Source organism: Onychostoma macrolepis, chromosome 15 (genome assembly GCF_012432095.1).
Source record: "Onychostoma macrolepis isolate SWU-2019 chromosome 15, ASM1243209v1, whole genome shotgun sequence".
In the NCBI taxonomy this organism is placed as follows: Eukaryota; Metazoa; Chordata; class Actinopteri; order Cypriniformes; family Cyprinidae; genus Onychostoma; species Onychostoma macrolepis.
In genome coordinates this window covers 12,464,759-12,482,720 of record NC_081169.1, presented here as the reverse complement: position 1 = coordinate 12,482,720, position 17,962 = coordinate 12,464,759, and the positions used below count along the sequence as shown (strand labels likewise).

The window sequence follows — 17,962 nt, the reverse complement described above, 5'->3', positions numbered from 1 at the left end:
CATCACTGCATATCACAGACAAAGACGGTGGAAACACTGTCACACCTCAGCTAAATTTCTCTAAAGACAGACGGACCCAAATACAGAAAAATCCTAAAGGAATTTTAGCGTACAGCTAGAAAATGAAGGATGATTCATCTTACAACAGTGACCCACAACAAAAGCTGTGTTTGAAAGCCTCAGAAAGCCCCTCAATACAATGATGCAATTGAGTCTGCACTGAAGAAGTGTTGTTTACTAATGGCCCTGCATCTAACCCTCATGCTTTACTGCCTAAAGTTTTATTATACAAAATATTCTCTTCAACTGAAACTAATTATGACACTGTTTTTTTTTTTTAAACCATTGACACTGTGTTTAACGTGGCAAAGACACATGTGAGAATGAAACCAGAGTTTATTGTGAACTGCAGCATTTTACAGACAAACTGAAAAGTTTTATTCTGTATCAAATGAAACCCAACTTTTTTTTTTTTTTACTTAACTGAATCTGAGAAAATGGCAACCAGAAGAAGACTATTACAGACTAATAGACCTAGAAAACAACTCAAAAGTTAAAGAAAAGCTAAATGTTTCACTTAGCCTAAATGTGTTCACATATGATCTGCTTACTTAATAAACTAGGAAATAAATCAATTGCTATTCAGATCCATTGAACACTACAGAACACAATCATTAATTAGTAAATGGTTCGGTTAAACATTATCACAAAATTCAGCCTCAGAATATACAGATGGTGACTAAGCCCAAAATTTCAGGCAGCCTATTAGACTGATGTTGCCATATGACTTCCAGCCAACACCAGTCTGATAAGCTACCTGACAGAATGGGACACTTATGACTGAATGAGCACAACACAGAAACGGGACACTTCTTACAGCTTATATGTGTGTGATTAGACAAACAGAACAATAGACAGACAGAACAATAGTCGGACTGATGATAGACAGACAGATAGATAGATACCTTCCACATACCTTTTTTAGGCCACATCCTCCAACTTCTGTCATCCGTTGGTCTGAATCCAGATAACCGATTTTTCATTATTTCTTTTTTTTTTTTTTTTACGTAAAATGCAAATGTAACACAACAGATGTATTAATGAATTTAATGTCAAACAAATTATGTAACAATAGTTCTGAGGGAAATCATAATTAGCTACACAAATATTTCAGCCCAAAATAAGCGGAAAGTATGGATCAACTTGTAGTTTTAGTTCAAAATGCACAAACATATGCAAATATTACGTCTTAATTTTCTTGGGTTAAAAGTTACATCCACTAGTTTGTGACATTTTGGTTTAAGACCAGAGAATAAACATCATGTGCGCATAGTCAAAACATTATTTTACAAAATGTGCAAACTATTTAGAAACCACGATGATCTGAGTTGATATTGCTATCCTCTTCAAACAGTTAAAGAAATACAAAATGACATCAATATCGATTAAAAAAAAAACTATCCCTGAAATTCCAATCACAAAACCTCACAAAATAGACCCTGCCCATCCATGTATGTTAGAAATTAAATAAATCAATCTATTGATTAAGAACTGTATTCACTTCAATGGAAGCATGACCTCCAAATGTTGCATAAGGCATTGCAACAAATATGACTCCACACAGCCTGTTAGCTAGACTGCCTTGGTTCTGTAAAGACAAATCTCTAAATGTTAAATCTGATTTTAAATAGCCGAGCACACTACAGACAAATGAAGAGGGACTCCACGTAACTAAAGGGATCTGAATGAACATTAACATACAGAAGCGCACATAAATCAGTGCTCATGTAGCAGTTTTAGCTTAAATATTTCATAGGTTCCAAAACAGGAGCATGAGATGGTTTTCTGTGAGTCCGTCATTTTGTCTTCTCTTCTGAGTACTTCTTCTGCTGGAGACGCTTGGCGTAGCTCTGTGCCATGGAGTTAATGATGGACAGAATAAAATAGCACACCATGACCAGCACCACTTTCTCAAATACCCACGAGAGCCAGCTTTCACCCTGCAAAAAAAATAAAATTACATATATAAATACATAACTATAAAAATGATTTTTGGGCCATATTAAATTTGGCTTTCATATGTTCATAAACTGTAATCAAGAAATATTATTTTAAAAATCAGATTTACTAAATGAAGATTTTGGCCTATATTATAATGAATCAGAATTACTTACTGAAGATTTCTGGACCAATTAAAATTGCTTTACACTTTTATAATGAAAAAAAAAAACACCATATATATATATATATTTTTTTTTTTTTTTTTTTTTCATAATTCTGATTGTACTAATGATTACATTTTTGGTCCAAATTAAATTAGCCTTTAATACTTTTAGAATCAAGAAAAAGGTTTCTAAATTAAATCAATTAAAATAAAATCAAATGTGAGAATTAAATTGAATGAGTAATAAACAATTTTTTCTATTTATCAAATTAACCAAAAAATGTAATTAAATAAATTAAATAAGAGAACATTGGTTGATTCTTACTGCTGCTGCTCCATCACCCGCTGGGTTATGAAGCTTGGCTCTCTGGGCCTCCAAGTACTCCCTAAAAGGTTTCTGAAGAGATGCTCCGATTCCAGGGATAATACTGTCCAAAAAAATAAAGATATGATTAGCAAAGCCTTACCAGGAACCGAAGCCGCCAGCAGTCCACTAGATCGGCCAAAGCAGCCTTCCTTCAGTGAAGCCTCCAGTACAATGAGACAGAAGCTCTCGGAGCCCTCACTTATAGCAGCCAGGCTTCTGTAGGAACTGCTCTAAAGCAATTAATGAGGAAGTGACTCAATATTGTGTCATCATGGCGATGTAGAAAGAACCGCCCAGTTTTGGGTGGGTGTGAATGTCAGTGAAACCAAACCATCATGCAGGATCAATTATATATATATATATATATCTTCAGATTGAGATGAAATTATCATATCTTTATTAGATCAAAAAGCACAGAAATACAATTGAAAGGAACCACAATATGAAGTCTGAACGTTACTGGTCTCAAGTCACATGAGCTCACCACAAGAAAACTCCAAGAGGCTGATGATTAACAATCTCAAGTTTGAGCGGCATGTCAAATTCAAAGGATCTCGCCCAAATCATGAGATGAAACATGCTGACCGCATTCTTAAATCGCAATTATGAAGTGCTTTCGATGTGGCTTGATTATAAAGCTACAATTGTCGTGCCTCATTCAGAGATGAATAGTAGTTTCATTTGTACTTTTAGTTCCAACTTTGGAGACCACATCTCTACTTTTGAGTCACTCTGCTACATCATCTCAATTCTGACTGCATCCCCTACTAAACTCACAGACATCACCATAAATGGTGAAGATTTCTCATGCAATAAGTGGCTTTAGTATGTGATGCCCATGTAGTGTTGGTGTGTCTCAAGGTCTCGTTTTACCCTACAGTCAAATGAAAAGCATTACAAAGATGATCATAAACAGTCTTAATAGTCAACTACAGGTTTTTAACAGTTTTTTTAAATGGCAATTAAGCACATCTTCCCTCACCCAAGGCTTTAGCTTTGAGCTCTGGTGTACTTAAATGTCAATGTCACAACAGGAAAACAAAAAATGGTCTTAAAATAGGATCAATTTACGCAACAATTTCTTCTTTCTTTATGATTTTTACGTGAAATGTGACCTGGACCGATTGAGCAGAGGAACAGAAACTATATGCGTTTCTATAGATGATTCAGACTAAACAATGCTAAGAATCGGACTGTGTGAAAGGGGTTTGCAGGCAAGCATTAAAATAAGCTGGCCACAGCTCATGAAAGAGTTCAATGAACCCTGCTAGATCCTTTTTTTGGTTTCCTTTTGTACATTTACATGTCACAATGGCATTTCTTTCTTATAGGTAAAGAAATTAATCTTTATTTCCATCTACACACTACTATTTATAAGTTGCTGTTTTTGAAACAACAACAAAAAAAAGTATAAAAAGTATCTTATGCTCACCAAGGCTGGATTTATTAGTTCGAAAATGCAAGAATATTGTGAGATATTACAATTTTAAAAAGCTTATTTTTTATTTTTGAATATATTTTAAAAAGTAATTTATTTCTGAGGCAAATCTGAATTTTCAGCATCATTATTTCTCCAGTCTTCAGTGTCACATGATCCTTCAGAAATTATTCTAATATGCTGATTTCTTATTATCAATGAAAAGAAAAATGTGTGGCTTATTATTTCTGTAATACATATTTTTTCAGGACTCTTTAATAAAAATATTTTTATAACATTATATATATACTGTCATTTTTTACCAATGTAATGCATCATTACTGAACAGAAGTATTTAATTTAGTGCTTTCAAACGATTAATCGCATCCACAATAAAATATATACATGCATGTATTTATATATACACATAATAAATATACATAGTACACACACATGTAAACAAACACTTATTTTGGATGTGATTAATCGTTCGACAGCACTAATTCAATTGTTTTTTTTAAATCTTGCTGACCTCAAAACTTTAACATTAATGTGTATATATATTTTTATCTAAATTTTTTTAATCTTTGTGCAATCTTAATCTTTGTCCATAAGTTTTGCCTCTTTGTCGCCATCTCTGTTTGAAAACCTGCAATTGCAGATCTGTGCGGAATTATCTTCTGTGCGTGGGGTTGTATAGTATGTGTGTCAGTCTGTCAGTCACCGCACCGGTGTGGATACTGTACTCGTTTTGGAATATATGACCCAAATAAGAATTTTCACCATATATTGCCATCTGAACAAGTAACAAGTCTGCCACTTTTGTTCTGACCAACTGAGGAAAAAATGCATTACAATAAATTGCGCTACCAATGGTAATTACATCTAACGAATGGTTAGCTCATATAAAATCTAACCGTGCAAATTATCATTATTGTTTTACCTTATTTTCAAATTATTAATATTACCAACATCAGCATTGCGTGACAATGAGTATAGTGTGTATTAGCATGTAGATTTCAATTTCTGTACAGTCTAATCTAATTGTCATGCCTTTCGAATTTCATATTAAGACATTCTTTTAACCCAAAAAGCAAACTATGCTCCTTCGAACTGGTTCTCTTTAAAATACAAATCCTGTGTAATCCCAGGCTATCTGTAATCAGAAGCACATTTAAAACTTAAATTTAATTTCATTCACATGTGTTTCATAAACACATAATCCTTTCTGGATTACAATCTGCCATTAAAATGATACATTTATTATTCCAGCTGCTGTGAGAAAAGCTATAAATGATCTGCCGACTGCAGGATCCTCACATGCGATAGAGTAGTTGTTTATAGACGTGATGTAATGACGCAGAGCCATTGCTAGAATTTCCCGCGAAAACCTACCCGTACCACTCAAATTAGAAAACATTATTATAAGCTAACCGTTGTGAATCGGGCTAAAGTAAGGTAATAGTTTTGAACACTGGCTGGTCATGTACTTTCTCAAATAATGATTTAGGATCATTTTTAACCCCAAAAAAGTTACGGACTGCAGCTTTAAATGATTAATACATAAATCACTTTGAACAAAGCAAACAAATCCATCTTCAGAATGTGCACAACTACTATAATTTCACACATTCTTGATTCATATAGTAGTTGTTTATTCGCTATAATGTTTACCGTTGTTTACACAAGGTATCCATATTCATCTCACGCTGGTGTTGTTACTCACCCGATCAGAGAGACCATCTGCTCCACTATGTGCTTGCTGAATGTTATGATAACAAATAGTTTCTGTAGAGAAGCAAAAAGCAGATAAACATTGTCAGACAATGAATCAACAGCACGTTCCTCAAGGCGGCGGCTGCATGCAGCAGATCTTGTGTTTTGTATCTTTAGGAGACAGTGAGACAATAACTCTGTGATGAGACATGTGACACCCGGTGAGATCACTGACTTCGCTCATGCTCATGATTTGATCATTTGGATGAAATAAGCAGATCTGAAGACATCAAATGCACCGCTGTCTAGAATCTGCTGAGTCAACATTCAAAACTCTGAGGAGGTACATGCAAAGGTGTGTCTTTGATGATCTAGTGGCACCAGTCAACTGAAATATTACTTCAAGATTTATGGGAATCATCTCATTAGTTATGACTCACCCAAAAAGCAAAACACTTCTGTTTACAAGTGTTTAACAAATATGTAACATTTGTTTGCATACTCTTTACATACCTGAATGTGCATCTTAATAATGGCCTTTCCGATGAGAGTCGCTCCAAAGAAGGTCCAGAATGGAATTAGGAAATGACCACAGGTGATTCCAGCCAGGTCAAACAAGGGATTTGGGATCTGAGAAACATTGCAAGCATTGGTAAACACTGAAAGATAATATACTGGAAAATTAATGTGAAACTCACAACCAAGTATTCAAGAATTCTTACATTACACCCAGTGAACGCAAAACATAACTGCTTATTCACATTGGATATGCTACTGTAAAACATGTGTGCTCGGCTATTATGGAATAGGCAAAAATAAAGACATTATAAATTGATAGACAGCTGATATATTTCAAGAGCCATTAATGGAGTATGTCTCTTGAATCAGTATAAGTTTATAATAATAATATATTTATAGAAAAATAAAAATGTAATTGCAACTTCTCACATTTCTGACTTTTATATCTTGCAATTTTGACTTTTTTCTGTGAATTCGGAGTTTACATCTTGCAACCGTTTTGTTTCCACACGGAATAAAAAAAGTTAATTGCAAGATTATCTCTCTAAATTCAGATTTTTATTCTCAGAATTAAAAGTTTATTTCTTGCATTTGTGTGTTAATCTCAAAATTGTGAGCAAAAATAAACAAAAACAAATGTGAGATAAAAAGGAAAAAATGTTCAAGAAAGTTACTTACGGAGGCACAAGCTAGAATTCCAAAAAATCCCACTCTCTGCACCATGTTTTGCACTGCAAGCTTGGCTCTTGTTGCAAAGTCCTGCAAGAAATGTGACATTTTTAACATTTATTTAGGTTTAAAAAAAACAAACAGATATTTGGGCTTGACATGGATAGTTGATCTTAAGATTCACCAATCTACATGACTGTTCAATACTGCTATATAAAATAGACTTTATATTATTTGAAAGTTTATTTAAAATCCAAAATTCTATTAAAAAAAATATTAAATTAGGAACTATTTGTATTATAATTCTTTGTTCATATCAAAAATCTTTTTCATTGTATATTGTTTTAGTAGAACAATTTATGAAGTAAACTTTCAGTTACCCTACAAAATTAAAAAGAACAAATTTTATATATAAATACAATACATTATCTAAAATAATTACTTGTGTACAGTTGTGCAAAATAAATAAATAAAAAAAAATAAAGTGTGCCATTTTGCTGATTAATCACTAAACTCTGAGGTACAATGCACCATATTAAAGCCATCCAATTAAAAATCTTTGTGAAGGCGCAGACCATGTGGGGTCCACTTAGACACCAAGAGGCTGTGATTAAAGGGAAGCTCTACTTCTGAGTCACCCACTGCTCAAAGGGTTTACTGGAAGTCAGGGGAGAGTCCTTCCAAGAAATCATGTGACCCGCATAAGTGAACCACAATAGTGAGGGCTCATGGGAATAAGACACTGGGCCACCTCCCACTAACAGGATACAGTATTGGCTGCATCATGGGGGGCATCAGTCGGCTTCATAAAGGCATGAGCACTGGAAGGAAATGGTTAGTTAAGCTTTGAACATCTACCAGAGCTCCTAATGATGATCAAAAGGAACTACTGCCTGTGTGAAGGTTTGGACATGTGGGTTCAGTATGAGATGAAATCCTGACCTGTGCGCTCTGTGCCTGCTCCAGCATCTCCTCAAATTCCTCATAGTCTTCATCATCAGGATCTGCTCCAGACATCCGTGCCGCCCGGGCCATGAAGTAAGGAGGAAGCTCTCCAATAGCTGTGCCCGCACCCTGCAAACACAGTCACAAATGATGAGCCTAATGGGGACAACATGTGATTCATCATAAACATAAGGTTTTTGAGAACATAGGCATACATGCAAAAGACTTTCACAGCATATCATAGTTCAAGCTTGAGATATGAATTTATATGGCAAAAGATGTTAATCATAAAGGATCAAAACATGAGATTGACTTTAAATAATCTTTAAATAATCTTTAAATAATGCACACTTTTTGCAAAAACAGGCAGTCATTACTACTACAATGACTAAACATATTTACAATGTTTTTAATTTGTCCTTTACTTAAACAAGGGACTCATGGACAACAATCCCAAAACAAAAAAACAGTCGTAGATCATCCAGGTAACCACACACAGTATTAAGAATCAAGGGTTCCCAAACATTTGAAGGGGGTTATTTTAATAATTTCAGCTATTTTGTGTCTTGTGGACTAAATGTAAACATCTTTTATGTAAAATATCTTACTCAGTACTAAATAAAAACATAACATGCATTTTGTATGATCCCTCTTATTTTGTTAAAATTACTCACAGTCTGCAAGGGGTTCACAAACTTTCAAGCAGCGCTATATATGTATGCGTGTGTGTGTGTGTATGCATGTATGTAATTAATAAGAGTATAATTCATTATTAAAGTATATTATAAATACAATATTTAATATAAATGTTCCAAATGATTAATATTATACCTGTAATTTATAATATATAAATGTGCATTATTCTTATATATACACACACTGAAATATATATACACACTAAATTATTGTAATATACAAATTTAAATATATTTTACATTTCAACATTAAAATAATTAAATATACTTACTAATTCTAAACATATTCTATTACACTTTATATATGTATACAGTAAAAAATATTGGCACCCTTGGTAAATATGATCAAAGGCTGTGAAAATTAATCTGCATTGTTAATCCTTTTGATCTCTTATTTTCTTTTTTTTAATCACAAAAATCTAACCTTTCATTGGATGATAAGTATTTAAAATGGGGGGAAATATCATTATGAAATAACTGTTTTTCTGTAATACACATTGGCCACAATTAATGGCACCCTTTTATTCAATACTTTTTGAAACCTCCATTTTCCAGTTTAACAGCTCTAAAGTTTCTCCTATAATGCCTGATGAGGTCAGAGAACACCTGACAAGAGATCAGAGACCATTCCTTCATCCAGAATCACTCCAGACCCTTTAGATTCACAGCTCCATGTTGGTGCTTCTTCTCTTCAGTTTACCCCAATCATTTTCTATAGGGTTCAGGTCAGAGGACTGGAATGCTTGGTTTTGTGCTCAGTGACCCATTTTTGTGTTGTTTTTGAGGTTTGTGTTTGGATTATTGTACGGTTGGAAGATCCAAACATGGCCCATTATAAGATTTCTAACAGAGTCAGTCACTTTTTTCACAAGATTTTTTATCTGTTGGTATTTGATAGAATCCATGATGCCATGCGTCTAAACAAGATGTCCAGGACCTCCAGCAGAAATATAGGCCCACAACATAAAAAATACAGCAGTATATTTCGTTGTACACATGGGGTACTTTTTATCCCTACGTTCACCAAACCCATCTCGAGTGTTTGCTGCTAAAAAGCTCATTTTTTAGGGTCACACTTTTAATTTTTCTTGAAACCCTCCCAAACAACATGTGGTGATGTAGGTTCTGTTTGACAATTTTTTTTTAAGGTTTTCTGACCCCGAGACTCAACTATTTTCTTCAATTCTCCAGCTGTGGTCCTTGGAGAGTCTTTAGCCACTCAAACTCTCCTTCTCACTGTGCATTAGGACGATATAGACACACGTCCTCTTCCAGGCAGTTTCGTAACATTTTATGTTGATTGGAAATTCTTAATTATTGCCCTGATGGTGGAAATGGGAATTTTCACTGCTCTAGCTCTTTTCTTAAAGCCACATCACTAATTTGTGAAGCTCAATTATCTTTTGCTGCACATCAGAAATATCTTCGTTGGTTTTTCTCATTGTGATGGATGATTAAGGGAATTTGGCCTTAGATTTCCCTCCTATTTATATTTCTGTGAAACAGGAAGCCATGGCTGGATAATTTCATGTTCATAATCACCCTGGAGTGCTCAAAACTGTGAATATGACTGGGAATATACTTGAGAGATATTTTTCCCATAAGAATTTCTAGGGGTGCCAATAATTGTGTCCAACGTGTATTTGAGAAAAACATTTATTTCACAATGATATTTCCCCCCATTTTAAATTCTTATTATCTGATGAAAGTGTAAGCTTTTTACACTTGGCAAGAGTTTTGACTTTCAAGAGTGCCTTAAGTGAGCAGCTTTAGTACTTGATGAGAAAAGACTGCGCTGTGAAAACACTCACCCACATGCAGGCCTCCAGGCGAACCTTCGACATGATAGTCCATAATGAGATGCTCTCCTGCAGGACCTCCTCCTCCGGACACACTATCTGGGCTGGGTAGGGCGGCTCAGGGAAATTCACAGAGCCACATTCATATGCAGCCAAGGTGACGGAAGCTATGTGTGGACCCTGGAGAAAATGATGTAATCACATGTTTACAGACTGAAATAATACTTCACATGAGCATGAACATTTCTTTTCCATGAGCGCTGTCAAATGCACAGCTTGATACATTTCCAAGACTAGTCTCTCACAAGTAAAATAAACAATTGTTCATTGACCAAGTACGTAAAACTACCTCAAGAGCACTTGAGGTTCAAATGCAACAGCAAAAAACTTGTGACCTCAATGCAGCGCGATGGAAAAACCGCAAAACACCTACTGAATGACAATTCATTTGCTAAGTGAAAACAGACATTGATGTCATTCATTCCCACGTTCGGTCAGTCCGTGGGAGATGATTCGTGGGAGAGGAGACTGGACAATATACCATGTCTAGCATTTTTAACCTCTGATTAACCTTGCATAACCGAAGGAGGCAAGAATGACTCAGGTGGTACCATTTAGTGGACAGATCCATCCAAATCAACCTTAATCAAACCTATACAATCAAACTTATACAAACCTATAAAAGAAAATACCATACAGATGCAACAAGTCATACAGAAACCTTTATTTTCTCACTTCAAACGCTGCTTTATGATGACCATAAAGCAACAAGATATCCAGAACCTGCACTAAAAAGCCTGTTAAACCTAAACCCAGTCTAAATATTGATGTTAGTTTTCTGTTACTCTGCTGACTGTTGGGATCTTTAAAGGCGGAGGTGATGTCAGCCAGAGTCAGGAACATTTTTTAGTCACTTTCAGAGGAATGAGCTCATGACGGTGTCACAGCAAAGAGCCCGATCCAGCGACTGTTTTATCTAGTTACTCATTGCAATTGAGCTTTTTTCCCAGGCACTGAAACCTGACACAAGCCACTTCCCAAACTCAATCATTAGATGCAGATGAAGAGAACCTGCTTGTTTTGACAGGCTGGTTAACTTATATTAGCCATTTCCTTATATCAAAGTTTAAAACAGGGCTTTTGGTGCCAAAGACCCACCAATAATTAAGTTTTCGATCAGCAAGGATGCATTAAAGTGATCAAAAGTGACAGGAATTTATAATGTTACAAAAATGTATTTCAAATAAACGCTGTTCTGTTGAACTTTCTATTAATTAAGAATCCTGAAAAAAATAACAGTTTCTTTCCATAAAAATATGAAGCAGCTCAACAGTTTTTAACATTGATGATAATATGAAATGTTTCTTGTGCAGTAAATCAGCAAATTACAAGGATTTCTGAAGGATCATGTGGCACTGAAGACTGGAGTAATGATGCTGAAAATTCAGCTTTGCATCACAGGAATAAATTACATTTTTTTAAATATATTTAAATAGAAATCTGGCATTTTAAATTCTAATAATTTATAATAATTAATAAATTAATTTTACCAACTACAAGGGGGGAAAAAATATTAAAGTATATTATATTAAGTACTACATTATATTAACTGTATCCCCCCCCCCTCCCCAAAGTTAGGTGTATAAACCTAAAAATAATTATTTTATGTGTGCTTTTTTCTCTAACGGAATGCATAGTCGATATAAAAAACTGGATGACGAGTAATTTTTTACTGCTAAATTCTGAAAAAACAGAGGTGTTAATTATCGGACCTAAAAACCCCACATGTAATAACCTAGAACATTATCTAACACTTGACGGCTGCTCTGTCAATTCTTCTTCATCAGTCAGGAACCTAGGTGTGCTGTTCGATAGCAATCTGTCATTTGAAAGCCATGTTTCTAGCATCTGTAAAACTGCATTTTTTCATCTCAAAAGCATATCTAAATTGCGACCAATGCTCTCAACGTCAAATGCAGAAATGTTAATTCATGCGTTTATGACCTCAAGGTTAGACTAATGTAATGCTTTATTGGGTGGTTGTTCTGCACGCTTGATCAGCAGCAGCTAGAGTCCTTACTAGAACCAGGAAATATGACCATATTAGCCCGGTTCTGTCAACACTGCACTGGTTCCCTATCAAACATCGGATAGATTTTAAAATCTTGTTAATTACTTATAAAGCCCTGAATGGTTTACCTCCTCAGTACTTGAGCGAGCTCTTATTGCATTATAGTCCTCCACGTCCGCTGCGTTCTCAAAACTCCGGCCGTTTGATAATACCTAGAATATCAAAATCGACTGCGGGCGGCAGATCCTTTTCCTATTTATCACCCAAACTCTGGAACAATCTACCTAACACTGTTCGGGAGGCAGACACACTCTGTCAGTTTAAATCTAGATTAAAGACCCATCTCTTTAGCCTGGCTTACACATAACACACTAATACGCTTCTATTATTCAAATCCGTTAAAGGATTGTTAGGCTGCATTAATTAGATCAACCGGAACCGGGGACACTCCCCATAACACACGATGTACTCGTTACATCGTAAGTAGAATGGCATCTACGCTAATATTTGTCTGTTTCTTTCCTAGTCTGTTTCTCAGTCCGTATCCGGTCAGATGGTGGATCAGCACCGAGAGATGATGTCTACAGCCCTGATCGTCAGCGGAGACCAGGACACCTAGATGAGCCCCAGAGACATGGCCCCAGTGAAAACCTCGATTGAATACAATAAAACTAAAAAAAAAAAAAACAACAAAATAACTAAAATATAATGAAATACCTAACTACATAATACTACTATTGTTAGAAATTGTAACAAAATTAAAATAGAAATATAAACTTTTGAACTGCGGGTTTCGTCTGGTCAGAGGAGAACTGGCCCCCCTGAGCCTGGTTTCTCCCAAGGTTTTTCTCCATTCTGTCACAGAGGAGTTTTGGTTCCTTGCCGCTGTCGCCTCTGGCTTGCTCAGTTGGGGACACTTAATTTCTAGCGATTATCGCCGATTTGATTGCACAGATACTATTTAAACTAAACTGAGCTAGACAATGACATCTCTGAATTCAATAATGAAATGCCTTTAACTGAAAATTGAAAATTGAGCGTTTAATCTTATTATACATTACTGACACTCTATCCTCCAATTTGATACTGTTAAGTGCTTTGACACAATCTGTATTGTAAAAGCGCTATATAAATAAAGGTGACAAGGTGACTATAGTTTTCATACTTTACAAATTCAAAAAGATGAAAACAGAGCTTGACATGTGAAAAATGTTCATCTTTGTACAAAAGTCTGGTGGTGAAACATTGTGCATATTTGCACTTTCACATCCCATTCTTTCACATGCAAAACAAACTGAGCACTGAGTACTAGAGTTCTCTAGTGACAGAAGGGGTGTGACTTTCACCACAGCCAGTGGAAGTGGACACTCTGACCACGGTCTCGCAGTTCAGTCTGAGTCAGTGGAAACTGGTGAAAGGTTCTGATTACGAGATCTGCTGTAGAGAAGCAGAGGAGCACATACTCTCACTGTCACTCTATTAATATACACTCCAGTGGAACATCGAGCACACATACTCTTCTCTTCTGACAGAGGGTCCCACTGTGCCCCTGACAGTTAATTTAGGGGAATACCTGACTGTACCATATGTAAAGACCCCATGAGATGTGTTTCAGACCATGTTTGTAACCATTGAGGTCATATAAATGTATGCATTTACATACATACAGCGGTCCAGTAAAATAATTCTTACCAGGTACAGAAGGAAAGTGTGCAGTCCAGTGCCAAGACCGACTGAAGACAAAATACCCAGGCCTACCCAGTAGGCACACCACAGGAACTTCTTCTCCAGGTACTGTACATACTACAAACAACACAAACACTAAGTTCATAAAGAATCAAGACGCTTCAAAGTAATAAATTCTCTAAATGACTACTAAATGAGAAGCTTTAGAAGCAAACTGATCTTAAGAAATGTTACAATAATTCAATTACATTAACAATACAACAATTCTGGCTACAACAAAATGCTGTAGAAGCCCTTGAGCTCACCTCTTGATGTGCTCCTTCTATTGAGTAAGCCATTGAGAAAAGTGAAAAAAGGACTACAGTCAAAAATACCACCCCTCTTCTCTGCCAAAGCCTGCAAAATAAATCAATAAATAAACAAATAGCCACTGTATACTGATCTGTACTATTCAAAGTAGGTTTGATTCCATTACTAAAAGGTGGATCTGATTAGGAGTATGATTATAAATGAATTAAAATAATCCCAATTAGCCCTACAGTTCAAAGGTTTGGAGTCAAAAGATTTTTTATTATTATTTTGAAGTAGAGATGTTCCGATACCCTTTTTCCCTTCCCGATACCGATTCCGATACCTAGGCTCAGGGTATCGGCCGATACCGAGTACTGATCCGATACTGTGTATCTGGTTATACAGCTATACTTACTAGCCCTGTATGAATTGATACAATTATTTTTTGGTGCGCTTCACCATAGATAGATAGTCTGGCAAGTAAACAAAAAATATAATATATAATGTTTGGGAAAAAGTACACTCTTAACATCAGTCAGTCAAGCATTATAAATATATTATGATAATCAAGTATTACTGATAGAACTTTAGCAATTAGAATTAAAACTTGGTAACCATGTATGAATGCATATTAGTCATTTTAACTGAACTTAGGACTGGTGGTGGTGCTTTTTTGGTCATTCAGTGTTTCTGTAAAAATGGGGAAAAAACTATCAATAATACTTATAAGATAATAATCATACAATGAATTCTACTAAGAACAATATAAACGCACTAAGGATTAACGAGCTGCTGGATTCATGAATATTAATCACGTTGTCTGCATTGGCTCGAACTGATTTGCTGAAATCAAAACAGGTATGATAATAGGTGAGCGCCAGCCAATGGGATTGTCGTTTGTGCATTAGCTCCGCCTACTACCGGAGAACCCGGCAGTTAAACTGAAGAATTCCAAAGGAACTCCGTTATTTTGACAGAAAAATACAACAAAGAATATAGTTTACATACCATTCGGAATTGACGCGCTACATATAAAAGACTCTCTCTCTCTCTCTCTCTGCGTGTGAGAAAAAAAGCAAAGCGACGGCGAGTTGTCTGCTTCACACTAGAGCTTATGGTGCGTCAAATACAGGTGCGCTGCGCATTCATTCAGATGAACTGAAAAATAGATCGCTTGACGGAGAGCGAAACTCTCAAGCGCTCAGTCAGAGTGTTCGGCGAGTGACAATATCTGTGCTAAATTCATACATAGCCTCCAACTCACACACTGGCGAGTAAAATCTGATTATTTATCAGCCAGTGGCTAATATTAGACATCATTTAGTCGCCCAGGGTGAAGATTTAGTCGCATATGCAAGTGATTTACTGGCAGTGTGCTACCACGTTTGTACTTCCTCTTCGCTGCTATTTTGCAACCCTATTTTGAAGTCTTGTGCTCATCAAGTCTACATTTATTTGATCAGAAACACAGTAATAACAGTAATTTTATTGCAATTTAAAATACTTCTATTTCAACATATTTTAAAATGTAATTTATTCCTGTGATGCAAAGCTGAATTTTCAACATCATTATTCTAGTATTCTAATGTGCTGATTTGCTACTCAAGAAACATAAATTATATTTTCAATGTTGAAAAAGGTTGTGCTGCTTCATATTTTTATGGAAACTGACTCACTTTTTTTTTCTCATAATTTCTTTTATGAATAGAACATTTAAAAGAACAGCATTTATTTAAACAGAGAAATCTTTTTATTAACTTTTTATTGTCTTTAGATTATCTTTGTTGTCATTTTTGATCAATTTAATGCATCCTTTCTAAATAAAAGTATTAATCTCTTTACAAATATTATATATATATATATATATATATTTTGTTTTTTTTGAAGAAATTCCTACTTTTATTTACTGACTTCAAACTTTTGAAACGCATTCAGTTCCCTCAGGAAAGACCCTGAATGATAGTTGTAAATATCACTCGGTGCCATTTGACTTTTTTAGCATTGATAGGAAATCAATTTCACCATACAAAGACAGATACAAGGACAAATAATTTGGTTAAACTTCCCATAAACTATATATAAGAGACACTTAAAAAAAATTGAGTGTACAATTGTGAGTGAGTGTAAACTTGATTTCTTACTTCCACGTCCATTCTTTCAGGGTAATGAGGGTTTCTATGCAGAAATACTGTAGTGTGGTAAAAGGCCTCTTCCACAGTACTAAAGAGAGACGCTCTTCCCTGTCCAGCTGCTTTCTCTCTCTCAGAGATGAATCTGTGGGTACAATACACAAGCTTTCAATTTCATTTTAGGGTGAACTATTTATTTAAGATCAATGATGATAGATCAATCTATCAGCGACTAGGGCAAGTACGTTTATCTCCACAGGACGTTTTATCTCTGGTCCTGACCCTTGATCAGCTCAGCTGAGGGTTATGCTGTGGCTGCCAGCAGGTAATTGATTAAATCAGCTTTCCTTCAGCTTAACAAACCTGTAGAACTGCCATTCTGCTTGTCTTTAGGTCCTAGTCTTTTCTGTGGCTGTTCACATTCTGCTCCATTTGCAGCCATCTCCCACTACTGTTTACAGTTCAGACACCTGCACACAGAAAACAAACTTTGTAACGTCATCATAAATGACAGCCGTTAAAACATGACTCACTGAGGTCTTGGTAAATTTGCTGAAGGCAGACAAACATCTCAAATCAAACTTTGGAAGTGTTGATGGTGGTGTGTCCTCTCAAGAAAACCTTGAGTGGATTAGTAGTTAGTCTTTGGGGAACAAATGTAAGAAATGTTGATGAAAATTTTTATTTAAAAAATTTGATGGTCACAAAAACCATTACAATCAATAAAACTGACAAAAAAGAAGTAATTATAATATATTCTAGTACCAGTATATTCATTTATTTCCATCACAGGACTCTGATCACCTGTATAGGTTGAACTAGGACCTTTAACTAGCACTTAAGCTAACCCAGCTAAGCTATAACTTCACAGCACAAGATTAACCAACTGGTTGTATAGTATATGAGAATTTTTAACACTTGTTGGGTAATTGCCAATTATTTCAAATAAACAAAATACCAAATACAGGTTATATTTATTTCAAACAGCCCATGTGGGTGATGAACCGGCAAGAATTAGCTGTCTAGGTTAGCTTTGAGTCCCCTATCGCTGTTTATATTTGATTTCAGACTCAGCGTCGATCACATAGTGATGTTCACATACTTTTCGGCTAAAAAGAAAGAAAAGTGTCAAAACAGAGGTCATGTAAAGTGAGGGGACACAGTCATACCTGCAACCACTCTTCCGTCCTGACAGCAGCAATAAGAGACAACAACAGCCACAGGAAATGACTCACGTTCAGGCAGAGTACAGTGCAGTCGTTTCAAAATAAAAGACCCGGAGAGACCGACTGCCTGCTGACTGGCATCTGTTCAGTCGATGTTCATCATAACGCTAAAATTCAGCAAGCTTTAGTTTGGCTGAAATCATTTTCACCATGCTCTCAATATTATAGAAAGTATGTACATTTTAATTTAGGATATCGCACAGCAGCTTCGCCGTATGGCTTGGGGGCTATTTTGTCGATGACAAAAATAGAAAGGCTATTTTAGGAT

General features: G+C 35.6%; 1 protein-coding gene across 2 annotated transcripts; it reads right to left on the bottom strand.

The window, feature by feature from the left end:
* Positions 1 to 1,093: 1,093 nt before the first annotated feature.
* vmp1 (vacuole membrane protein 1) lies at positions 1,094 to 17,787 on the bottom strand. 2 transcript variants are annotated; one of them, XM_058745482.1, is made up of 12 exons: positions 17,638 to 17,787; positions 16,832 to 16,938; positions 16,481 to 16,613; positions 14,354 to 14,444; positions 14,055 to 14,165; positions 10,304 to 10,471; positions 7,795 to 7,926; positions 6,862 to 6,942; positions 6,178 to 6,294; positions 5,675 to 5,736; positions 2,490 to 2,592; positions 1,094 to 2,000 (listed from the first exon to the last, which is right to left on the bottom strand). In XM_058745482.1, exons 2-12 carry the CDS (start codon positions 16,908 to 16,910, stop codon positions 1,857 to 1,859), a joined length of 1,221 nt encoding a protein of 406 aa, XP_058601465.1. In that variant the 5' UTR covers positions 16,911 to 16,938; positions 17,638 to 17,787; the 3' UTR covers positions 1,094 to 1,856. The 2 variants fall into 2 exon arrangements, with proteins under 2 accessions (XP_058601465.1, XP_058601466.1); XM_058745483.1 differs by lacking the exon at positions 17,638 to 17,787 and adding an exon at positions 17,234 to 17,619.
* Between the last annotated feature and the right edge of the window lie 175 nt (positions 17,788 to 17,962).